The 12848-nt window shown below is 40.0% G+C and overlaps 1 protein-coding gene across 1 annotated transcript; it reads left to right on the forward strand.

Annotated features, from left to right (window-relative positions):
• Positions 1-350: 350 nt before the first annotated feature.
• LOC138968545 (glucose-fructose oxidoreductase domain-containing protein 1-like) lies at positions 351-7928 on the forward strand. Its single transcript, XM_070341128.1, has 4 exons — positions 351-506; positions 1468-1694; positions 2508-2789; positions 3787-7928. Exons 2-4 carry the CDS (start codon positions 1515-1517, stop codon positions 4510-4512), a joined length of 1188 nt encoding a protein of 395 aa, XP_070197229.1. The 5' UTR covers positions 351-506; positions 1468-1514; the 3' UTR covers positions 4513-7928.
• Positions 7929-12848: the final 4920 nt, after the last annotated feature.

Raw genomic sequence — 12848 nt, forward strand, 5'->3', positions numbered from 1 at the left:
TTATCAGTCTAATGCCTATGATTAAATGGTTGCACAGTTATTGCTCTTTTCTTTATTCAGAACAGAACTTTTATTCGTTTGAATCTGCGGAGCCATTGAAACATAGCCAGTACCACTGTTCTCAGCCTCCGCACCGGTAGCAGACGAACATTTTGACGATCGCAACTCGGCCTAAGTCGTAAGCGCATGATTATTTATTGACACAAATTTTAAGAGATTTAGATTATATTCATTATTTGGTAAATTGAACCGTGCTTGTTTGTATTTGATAGTTTAATACATTCGGTTTGATTCTTTGGTTTCGTTTGCAACGACTACCTCAAAGTCGGTCTAAATCAAAATGTCGTCTGAATCGTCCGCAAATTAAAATTCTTGAGAAGCCTCGAGTTGTTCGGTGGCAAAACGCGGCACATGCAGGATGCGGCTGTCGTTAGAGATGCAGAAATGGGTAATGTTGTTACCTGCCTTTCTCCAAATCAAGACTGAGTGATTTGCTATGAATGAAGGTGAGTATTTAAGGATATATCATCAGATTTTTCGCTAATATCCTGCCTCACTATCTTCTTCTTTACGTTTATGAGGAAATCCCTTTACAGGGCAACGATCTAGCAACAGTATCAGTCTCGCGTCGTCGGGTAGGTCTGATAACCTCGCGAACACACAAGTAAAAATAACTGCTAAGCATTTTCATTTGACGCGATTGACTTATATTCCAACCAAAGGAGGAATTTTCCGAACATGGTTTTATCTTCTTCTTTTTATTTTTTTATTTTATTTATTTTTTACGTGATTCTGTTGTATCTGGTTTTCATGAACACCATGCTTATTAATGATCCGTTCACCTCTGTCCGCAAGGGTATCGAAACCACTACCTCCTTAAGCTGTATCTTGTCATTCAGAAAGTAAAATGACATGAAACAAAATTGTGACAACACCACTTTTGACTAAATAGCTATATTCAGAGCCACCGCTTTGGAGTGTTTTAGTTTACACGTATAATTCTCATTTTTAATTTTGAGACATGTACAATAAATTGTGCTTTGAGATTGCCATTTCCTGTACAGCCATTCAAAACAGACATGGTCTGGTAATTTTTTTCAGCAATCCTATTGACCTACAGTTGCTACGGTGACTCATTCATTGTGCACATTTATGCTAGCTGATTTGTCGCAGAAGCAATTAACCACTTTATTTTGAAACAAGAATGAACAATTAATATAACTCTTATGAGAATATAAGACGAAGGTGAGTCATTTTGAATGATCGCTTTTCTAGTTTACAAATATATAGGAGGTCTTTTGACTGAACAGATAATTATTTAAATTTTTGTTTCCAGGACATGTGGACTTTTATCATTTTCAACCCAGGTCCACTTGGACCTGTTGTTCTCTGAAGGGGCTGGGAACAACACAGCCGGCCTAATGACCATGTTACAAAAATTGCAGTGTAAAAATGTACTGTGTGCAGGGTTTGCCGACAGTGTGTTCTGACATTTGGCGAGTTAAAGAGAAAACATGCGCAAGATGCTGCCTGGCGTTGGAGTGTTTGGAACGACAGCCGCCATTCGAGGTCTGGTTCCTATCCTCAAGACCTGCGGCTTCAATGTAGTTGCCGCCTGGGGTCGCACGACCGAGGAGGCTAAACAGCTAGCAGTAGATCTCGACATTGATTTTCACACAGATAAAATAGATGAGGTGAGTTTGGGTAATGGATAAAGTGAGTTTTAAAAGTGGTGGTGTGGGCGTGTGTTTTCCTGGCAGGAAGTATCTTTTTGTTTGCTTTCCCTAGTATTAGAGACTACCGGTAAGTCTTAGGACTAAGAGGAGACTCGGGAAATTATATTACATATCAATTTTCTCATGCAATGCAGTGTTTTGTTTGCATTAATAATTAAGGGTTGTGTGAAAGTATGCTTGACTAGGAAAATTATGGACTAATAATAGTAATATGTCAGTGTTCATGTTCTCATTATTTTGGCCTGAAAATGGGTTTGGGAAAGTATATGTTTAACAGAGGCTACAGTCATGATGATTCTAAGAAATGTATTGCTGCCGGGATAAGGAAATGTCGATAGCGGCTTTGCTGTTTAGTAAGATGCAAACTTTGGGGAAGATAGGGTGGGTGGGTAAAGAGTACTGGCTTTCTGGTAAAGATTTTACCACATAGTGACATAGGCAGCAGGACACCGCCCCCCCCCCCCCCCCCCCCCTCCTCTGTATGTCCCCGTCACCCACGGAGCTTAGAACTATTTTAGGATTTGCGCCATTTAAATACACCAGTGGAACCCCCCTTTTAAGACCCCCCCCCCCCCCAATTTAAGACTGATCCCTCCTTTTTAAGACCTTGTTATCTCAGACTTTCTGTTCATTACCTCTGTAAAATTACCCCCATTTTAAGACCAGATTTTCTCACATTTTTGGAGGTCTTAAAAGGGGGGGGGGTGTTTCTCTGTATCCTCTATATATTGTTATAGCAACTTTCATTGTATCACCATGTCTTTCCCACAGGTGTTGCTGCACAAGGATGTTGATGTCGTCGTGATCAGCTGCTCACCCCACCTGCAAGCTCCCATTGCCGCTAAAGCCCTTGGCATTGGAAAACATGTCCTGTGTGGATCGCCGGCCGGACCTCGCGAACGTGACGCCCTGCGGATGGTGCATGCTTCACGCTACTACCCTCGCCTCATGTCGCTCATGTGTCAGGGGCTGCGTTTCTTGCCTGCCTTCAACCGCATGCGCACCATGATAGGGGATGGCTTCATTGGCAGGATCGATGTGTGTGAGGTCAAGGTAAGGAGAGAAGTTCTTACATGTATACATAAAAATTCTTCTGTTTTTAATGTGTTTGTTGTTGTTTTGTTTTTGTTGCTTTTTTTGTTAGTCTCACCTACAGTCATTTGGTTGTTTAGATTGTTAGTCTCACCTACAGTCATTTGGTTGTTTAGATTTTGTTTGTTTGTTTTTTCGACACCCCTTTTTCTAGACCGCTAACTAATCTTAGAAAAATACGATCCTTATACTGTTATAGGGAGCTAGCCTTAAAACAGCGGTAAATTTAAAGAGGCTCTTAACAGAAAATCTGTGAAATGTCTTTGAAGGGTGATGCCATTGTACTTTGTATTTCAGATCTGCTTTACTTTGAGGTTGTCAAACGTAGTTGCAAGGTGCAGAACATAAGAACTATCCAAAGTCAAGAGAGCTGTAGGATTGAGGCTACGTTAACTTTCATGCTTTATAGAATCTCCTGAAATGAATGGAAAGGTGAACTGATTGAGAAGGAACACTATAACAGTCAAGAATAAAGGTCTTCTTCGGCAAACCAAAAACTGAGAAAGCCTACAAGCCTCTTTAAAAAGCTTTACTTTCAGCCACCATGGAAAATGACAGATTGCTTCATTTGTTTGTCTAATTCTGTGTTAACTTGCATTTAACCATTGCTTTAACCTCACTCCCAAACATGACTTTGTTAGAATTGGAACAAGAGACAGCAGGTGAGGACTAGAACAAGATAACAATGAAAACATACTCAGCACATACAAACACCCACAGTAAAACAAAGTCAATCTCCATCTGAACATGGAACTAGTTCTCAAAGGTTGTCAGCTACCAAACGTCGCAACCTTTGAAGACACGTTCTACTTTCAGACAGTGGTTGTCGCCATTGTTTTACTTTTTGTGTTTGTATCTGGGGAGTATGTTTTTTGATTGTTACATTGTATCTTGTTCATGACTTTGTTAGTCTGAATGCACTTCCCAAACATTTGACTATTTTGTACTTGTCACACAGGTGCACTTTGGCACCACCTACTCTGACCGCTTCGACTGGGTGTGTGACGAGATGATGGGCGGAGGGGCCCTCAACATCTACGGTTCCAACATCATCGACCTCATCACCTTCCTGACGAGGCAGCGGGCTACCAAGGTGCACGGCATGCTCAAGACCTACACCAAGCAGACAGGCAGCATCAAGGGAATCCGTGAAATCACCAGCGACGACTTCTGCTCCTTCCAGTTAGAGTTAGAGAAGGGCGCCTGCGTCACTGTCACTCTCAATGGACTTTTGCCGGGACAGTTCACCCAGGAGATCATCTTGGTCGGAGACAAGGGGAGGCTGTCAGTACGTGGTTCGGATCTCTACGGGCAGAAGCGGGATCGAGTGAAAGAGGACCTGCTTCACTTTGACCCCGTAAACTACAAAGATGTTGAAAGCTTCGGCATTGCCGACACTGTGCGTCGTGAGATTCCAACACCGTACATGAAAGGCATGATTCGCATGATGGAGTGTGTACGAGATGCGTTTGATCGTGTCGAGGAGCGACAGGGATGGGTGGGTGAACCGCTCGCCAATGCTGCAACCTTCGAGGACTCGTTCTACGTTCAGACAGTGGTTGATGCCATCCGCCTGTCCAGCAAGTCCAAGGAGTGGGTCAGTGTTCTTCTAAAAGACAAAGAGCCAGAACCCAACCCTTTTCTGTCGGCAGCCATGAGACGCAGCACTTTCTCCCTTCATTGAGGGTGGTGGCTTGGATCGGTCAGGTTGAAGGTGTAAATTGCTATGTTGTCAATGTTTAAACATTGGTGGCAGTGATGAGAGAGAGAGACTGAGAAAAAGCAACAGGGAGAGGAGAGAGAGTGTGTGTGTGTGTGTGTGTGTGTGTGTGTGTGTGTGTGTGTGTGTGTGTGTGTGTGTGTGTGTGTGTGTGTGTGTGTGTGTGTGTGTGAGAGAAAATGTTCGATGTTAAGATCAGACTGCATCTCTGTTGTTTACAGCTGATTGGATAGTTTTCCTTAAAATGCTTCTCCACATGACTGTGTTATTTGAATCACAAATGTGAAGCAGAAATAACAGGATTGTGCGAAGAGCAAAAACTCAAAGTGTTAAAGGCATCGTACCAGAAACATAAGACTAAGAGTAACTTATTACGCTACGCATAAAATATATTCTTGACATGAGTGTGTGTGTGAACATTGATCATACTTCTTCATTTGTATTGACACAGCAAAGTTCTCTGGACTACGTAATACACCACCTTTTATGTGGGACTTTCAATTGCTAGTACAGTGGTACTCCCCATGTAAGACCTCCCAAAATCTGACAAATTTAGGTCTTAAAAGGGGGGGGGGTCTTACATGGGGGGTGAGGTCAGGTCAGAAAAAGACAGTGAGAGAGAAAAAATCAGTGACGGAGAGAAAGAGAGAAATACCTTCAGGGTCCGTCGAAGTTGTGGCATAATTACAGTTGTGGTTGGGTGAATTAATTTGATAATCTAATTCAATAAAAAGCAAGAGGTATGTATTTTTTCTATTTTTGTTTTACTTTAATTGTATCCTCTACATGTATTTAAAAAAATATTTGGGAGTCAAAAGAGTTTATGTTCATATGGGTGTCAGTATTTGGAAGAGGACTATACACCTGTCACATTTTACACTGGTTTGAAGAAAGATTTCATGGAAGTCTGAGAAGCTTGAGACTTTCTCTTCAAGTGGTCTTTCTTAATTTGACTGTCAAAATTGAGCAAGACATCAGCCATGTCGGGAAAGTTACTGGCCAAAGCAAACCGCATAAGGTCCTGAGTGCATGAGGCTGCACTAGCAAAGTGATGGGTATGTTGCGTCGACGTGCATCACAAAACCAACTCCAAACGCGTTCGTTGAGGTCACCATAAATACATTTCCTTGTCTTGGAGTATTTGCGGTCACAATTTTCGCCGGTCTCCCATCGATTGAGCACGTTTTCTTGGTCGCTGACGATCGATTGAATCTGAGTTTTTCCTACCTCAAACGACCGCGCGATCGAAATTGCCGTTTCGCCCTTACGGCTCCGTTTCACCACTTCCATCCTCTGTTCCAGAGTCAAAATTTTCCTCTTCTTTCCGCGCGAGTGAGCGTTTGAAGTTGAAGGAGAGTTCGAAGCCATGGTCGAAGAAGAAGATCGTTGATGCTCGCGCGTGTGTTTGTTGATTTTTTGAAAGGAAGTGGACAAAGAAAAGGGCATGTTGGGATCGTAAAATTATGAACGCCGGACATGCGCAATCGAGACCTAAACGCGTCGTCTGTTATATTTCCGGCCGAGTGATTTTTGCGATCTTTTTTCAGAGATTCAAGCAAAACGTTACGATTTTTTGTTAGGTTTTGATTTGAAAATGTCGTTACAAGGTCGCAAATTGTAACAACTAGTCGGTCGCAAATCGGGTTCTGGGGGGAGTCGGCCATGGGGGGTGATTTATATAGCAAAACTAATCCGTCAGCAAGAATGAGGTCTGAGAAGGGAGAGGGTCTCTGATGGGGGGGTCGTTCGTCGGGAGTACCACTGTATGTACAATTCATATTTGTTTGATAGGAGGAACTCTTGAAAGTGGAATTTTAATTTTTTACTACTACACGCAGTCAAAAAAATTTCCCTGTGGTGCAATTAACATACAATGAAAAGTTCATTAATGTTTAGAACTGAACTAACTTGAGGATAGGAAAAGTGGTATTCAAGGTTATGGGAAGTACTGGGTCTGACTCTTTAAAGGTATGAGCAAGAGATAGTATGATCTTTTAAATAAAACTTAGAACAAAAAGGAAAAGTTACTTCTGTACTGTTGTAAGCCTGGGCCTTAGGTAAACAGTGTCATGGATGCACAGGAATGTTGCTACAAATTCATACCTGTAGGACAAATGTCCTAGCTCTTCAGCATCAATAAGACATTTGACCGCTTTCAGAAATTTCAATAGGACGTCAGAATTTTTTCATTTTCAAGAATGACGCTCGCCGTGTCCCCCCCCTGTTTTTTACCCTAATGTAGCACAGGATGCCGTTGAATAGCCAAACGTGTTCAGTTTTTGTTGAACTTTGGCAGGCTTTATTTTTATTTTTCGGTGGCATAACTCAGTGCGCTTGGTCAAAATGTCTCGAACTGAAATCAAAAGCAGACGCAAGACTGAGTCAGTTGGAGTTGTATCCCATACTCCTAACCTTAATGTGCTGCAGACGGGTGTCACCCAAACGCAAGATCCGCACTGCACAACTTCAGTGCACCTGTACGCGAGAGTGCTTGGTCGCTTTTTGAAAATGTGTACATGGGTGAAACTAGCTCGTCAATTGACGGATTTCCGTCAATTGTAAAAATGTTGTGACGGAAATTCCGTCAATCCGAAATAGTGACCCCCAAAAAACTATTTTGAAATCAGTTTACTTGCAGCGATGTTCGCGAAACTCGTTTGAACTGCTGACGCGATTCGGTTTCAGCTTTCGGTTTGAACGGAAGTATTCTTTTGTGTAAGAATACAGCCCGCGTCTTGTTGTTAAAAATTTCGCAGGAGTCTGACTTTGGGGTCGCTTCATTTCTCTGACTGCGAATAAAAGGCTCTATTTCCAAAGGAAGCCGGTTTTTTTTCGGTGTTTTGACGGGCCGATGAAGTGATGAAATGAGTAAAGCATAGAAGATACCCGTTTTAACAGAGTTGATCGGTGCTCACCAACCGAACAAATGCGCGTAAGCGAGTAAAGAGTGTAAGGAGTGTTTTCGGAAGTGGCTTCAGAATCTTGATACACCGTGACATTTGTGTGCCATCTGCTCCAAAGTGAGAGATTATGGAATTATCGGGAAGAATATGCACGTGCAAGAAGCAAACACCACAAGAAAGCTGTACCGACTTCGTGATAAAGTCTAAGTTTACGTCGACCATTTCATTCTTTCTCTCAATGGGCCGTACATGCTCCGTATCTTTGGATCTTCGGTTCAACTTCAATGCGTATCTTTGGTGTAGTTTTCACGTTAGTCATCAAATAAACAAGACATTAACTTCAGGTGTTCATGTTGTATGTGATATATATGGCTGCTGTTTTTCATGTGTTATCAGTTTTGTCATTTTCTGTTTGTCTTTGAGCGTGTATCGTTATGTGTTATAAGCGCATGATCGAGTGACTTGTTTGGTGAAAATCGACTTGATAGGATCTGCTGTTACGTATTACTCATTTAATTTCTCTGCTTGCTTCAGCACAGTCTGTCTTTACCTTTCTGACACTCTTTTAAGCAGAATAAGTTGGAATAACTTGGAATGCTAGTGAGAATGGACTAAAAATAAAAATCCAAGATTTTTTTGTTTTTTTTAAGGCTGATCAGTCTCTTACAGTCTTAGGTTTTTGACAGGCATTAAAGTGTCACATTTTATTTTTTCTTTAAACGTCAACATTTGTTTTTAACTGGGGGGCTTTGCCCCCCTGGACCCTTCAACGGGGCGCTGCCCCTGTACCCCGCCAGGGCCTGGGCGGTCCCTGGACCCCTGCCTCAGAATTTTCAGTCAATTTATTTGTTTTGGGTTTCACCCATGTGTGTATCTTAAAAGGAACATTAACGGATATCGCGCTGTCCAAAGGAATTGAGTTCTTATCGGACAATGCCAGCGCTCAGTTCAAAACGATAGGACATCTGACCGCCATGCGGCTACGTGAATCGGACATTTGAGCCTCCTAATCGGTCGATGTCCGACGCCTGGATGCATGTAAACTTTTAGCTCAAAATAAATTCCTTTTATGTGTGGAAAATCTATCCATATATATGATTGTAATTACTTTAGTTTGTAACTTGCTGAGCCAGAAGGACAAAATCATCGAGCTCGATGTTTAAGAGCACTTACAGAGATGAATGAACACAACATGTATTTAATATTATAGGTAGTGAGGTTTTGCTTTGGGGAAAAAATATCACTGTACATGTATCTAGCCGGACACAGAATGTTGCAAATCGAGAAAAGAAGGTGCTGGACCATTTCAAGTGAACTTCATTGCTTTTGAAGAGACCAGATTTTACCATGTTCAGCTGAGTTACAATGAAGAGATATTGTTTTATTCAGGTTCTGCAGATTGCCTAATTCATGCATCTGCCAAAAATTCTCTCTCTCTCTCTCTCTCTCTCTCTCTCTCTCTCTCTCTCTCTCTCTCTCTCTCTCTCTCTCTTTCTCTTCTCTTCTCTTCTCTTCTCTCTCTCTCTCTCTTCTCTCTCTCTCTTCTAATTCTCTCTCTCTCTCTCTCTCTCTCTCTCTCTCTCTCTCTCTCTCTCTCTCTCTCTCTCTCTCTCTCTCTCTCTCTCTCTCTCTCTCTCTCTCTGTGTTGCATCTCATTACTGACAAATAGGGCAATGACGGGAGTGTGAGCTTGTTTGTCCTAAACTTAACCATGTTGATTGAAAAAAGAGTTTGGGTGGAGATAATACGGAGAAGTGTGTGTGTGTGTGTGATAGGTAAAGGGAATACATGTGGTTTGTGGTCTGTGATGTACTCTAAGAACTTCAGGTGAAAACGCAAGTGCAATAGATTCATTAGCTCTAGATGAAAGAGCTCTGCTTTACAAAAACAAGTTCACACATGAAGTAAACAGACATTATTGTCTGTGTTTTTGTTTTTTCTTTATTTGTGTAATGTTTTATTTTGCCATTGTCATGCCACACCTTGACAAGAGAACATACATCTGCAGCAAAAAAATGCAAGTGCAATAGATTCATTAGCACTAGATGAAAGAGCTCTGCTTTACAAAAACAAGTTCAAACATGAAGTAAAAATACATTATTGTCTGTGTTTTTGTTTTTTCTTTATTTGTTTCATGTTTTATTTTGCCATTGTTATGCCACACCTTGACAAGAGAACATACATCTGCAGCACATTTTTTGCATGCTTGTTTTTGCTTTTGGTTACGAGCTTTGAACTTTTGAAAGTAAAACTAATACCAGCGAACAGGATTCGTTCTTCAAGCGCATTGCCATTGTGTGACTATAAACCTTGTTGTTTGTTTTTGTATTTTTTCTGAATTCTTCAACCGAACAGGTTTTTTGTCTGTGATTCAGATTTAGTCACTACCTGTACAACTACAAGATAACGCCAATGGTACCAGTTCTGATACACTTAAATAAATATGCCAAATTTTTAATATGCATGTTCAGGGAACAAGGAGTATGTCTGACTTGAATGATTGTGTCAAGAAACCTGTGGCTTTGCTTAGAATTAAGAGTTTGTGGGTGTGTGTGTGTTTTATTCGTTTACAACAGACAATGTTTTGTTGACTGAATAGTGAAAATCCCTGTTGAATGAAATTTCTTTTTTGTATGCATAACTGAATTGGTTTTGCCTTTTATTTATTAACTTGATACTTTTTGACTAAAAACATAGTTTCACTGGATCAGTTCAGTCCCAAGTAATCGCCAGGGAAAAAAGGCCTGGATCTGAAATTGAATGCTTGTATTGGTAATAGTTTTTGAAGAAATCTCAGGCTTGAATGTTGTGTTTGAAGTGGGTTGTTTATGATATGTGAGTTTTTTGTGTTTGCTTTTGTTGTACAACATTTTGTATTATTAGGTTAAAAGCAATGTCCCATTGAAAGTTTGAACATAATCAGTCCCATGTTTGAATGGACAAGTGCATGTAACCTGTAACATATTTAATCTCTTGCAGATCTGAGGGTTCCTTGATGTCACACAGTGTATATAATGCTTTCTCAAAGTTTGTTTTCAACAATCCCAGAGCACATTGATGTGATTTTGTATTAAGTCCTATTCTGCTACTCTACCACATACATAATACATGTACCGTAGTTATGACAAGTTATCCATTTCCTTTGTTTTGTGTTACCTCTGATATCCTTTGGTGGGTATACTTCTGTTCAGGTGATCAAAACTGTTTTGATCTAACCCACACTGTGTACTGATTAATTGACCCCTACCTGCAGTTCTTGGAAGTTAAATGTGTTTGGTACCCTGTTGATATTGTCAGTGCAGATCACATTCAGGTGAATACATTTCTACACATTCTAGTTGCTCACAGCCCTTGAATTGTCATAAGTTTTACAGCTAGTCAGCTAGTAATGAAAAACTGTCTGATTAAACATTGCAGTATAATCAGGTGTGCATATGTATGTATGTAACTATAACCTAATACAACGTTAAGTAAACTATACTCGGTCTTGGCATTTCAAGTCCTGACATCTTGTTATGGAAGATTATAATACATTTGCCATGTGACAATAATGCCTTTGAGGGACATTTTCAATGAGAATGAATCTTACAAATTTATATGTTCCTGGGAGCACTCCTTTTCCCATTCAAAGATTATAACAGCAAAAGTGAAATTTTAAACATGTAGTGCAATCTTTTGGTGCAGTTGGCTATGTGTCCATTGCCCAATGAGATTTATGCAGTGCACACGGACATTCTGCCATAGGGCACTTAATACAAACTGCTTTTTCTAACGCATAGGTTTAATTTTTATTTTCTAATATTTGCATGCAAGAGGTCGTAAAACTGTAAAAAAAAAAAAAAATAGTAATAATGATAATAAATAAATTCAAAAAGGCCTGATAGCATACAGAGACTTGCACAGGCATGGAACATTTTGAACAAAATGCTGCACAATTGTGTAATCAAGTGCTATCTGGACCCCCCGCGGGTTAGGGGGAAGAATTTACCCGATGCTCCCCAGCATGTCGTAAGAGGCGACTAACGAATTCTGTTTCTCCTTTTACCCTTGTTAAGTGTTTCTTGTATAGAATATAGTCAATGTTTGTAAAGATTTTAGTCAAGCAGTATGTAAGAAATGTTAAGTCCTTTGTACTGGAAACTTGCATTCTCCCAGTAAGGTCATATATTGTACTACGTTGCAAGCCCCTGGAGCAATTTTTTGATTAGTGCTTTTGTGAACAAGAAACAATTAACAAGTGGCTCTATCCCATCTCCCCCCTTTCCCCGTTGCGATATAACCTTGAACGGTTGAAAACGACGTTAAACACCAAATAAAGAAAGAAAGTGCTATCTGGGGATCTCAAGAATGATCTCTGGAATCTTGACAATGTGGTAAATTTGCACACACAAAAAGTCACATCTGATTTGCTACGTGAAATCAGAAATCAGCTACACCTCTACAGTCAGACACAGCATTACTTTTGCTTGATTTGACTAATAACCATGACAGAGTGACCAGTTTCTGTAGGAGTCGGGATAAGACTAGTTGGCAAATGTATACAGTTTTGCACAATTGAGTGCATAATATTTTTCTTTTTTCTTTTATAACCACAGTCAGAATATTTAATACTGAGATGAAAACTGAAAACTCAAATTTGACAATACAGTGGCAGTCGCACAAACAAGATTAAATGGTTAGAATTCAGAAGCCTGTTTCGTTTTATGTATATGTTCGAAAATGCCTTATAGCATGTTTTCTGTACTATTAGTATTACTGTGTTTAGGTACGCCATGATATGAATACTGAGGCATCAGTGTGAATAAGGTAAATATGTTGTGTGTTTTTTGGTGTGTGTGGTTTTTTTAAATCAGATTTGTCCAATTTGAGGATTGCTTGAGGCTTAATTGATAAACTTAAACTCTGAAGTAAATCTTTCATTGAACACCAAAGCTTTCTCTTGCTAGAAGTAGTCTTTACTCTAAAAGCTGTTCATCAAAAAAAGCAGGTTGCACATGTACAGCATTACATAGATCAGTCATCTTACTTTTTAAAAACATGTGCATACTGTTATTCCATTCCATGTGTTGTTTATATGACATAATTCGACAGTGTTGTTTTTTCATCACAAACAAGGTTAATCCTGTGTTACTGAAACAGTTCAACGCAGTCATTAGTTTGCAATAGCATCATATTTACGCAGTTGTTTTTCTGTTATTGTTTTTTTCTATCAAATTTGTTTTGCTTAAATTACTGTTTATCACTGTTTGTACCACAAGAAGTATAGCAAGATTGTATTTTTGAATTTCTGTGTATTCACAGTTATTATTCCAGAAGTCATCAATGGTAATCCTGTTTATATAGTTATGAATTTGTTTTATTACATGTAGTTTACAGTGCATGGGGGAACACATAAAA

The sequence above is a fragment of the Littorina saxatilis genome, linkage group LG1 (assembly GCF_037325665.1).
Source record: "Littorina saxatilis isolate snail1 linkage group LG1, US_GU_Lsax_2.0, whole genome shotgun sequence".
Taxonomy (NCBI): Eukaryota; Metazoa; Mollusca; class Gastropoda; order Littorinimorpha; family Littorinidae; genus Littorina; species Littorina saxatilis.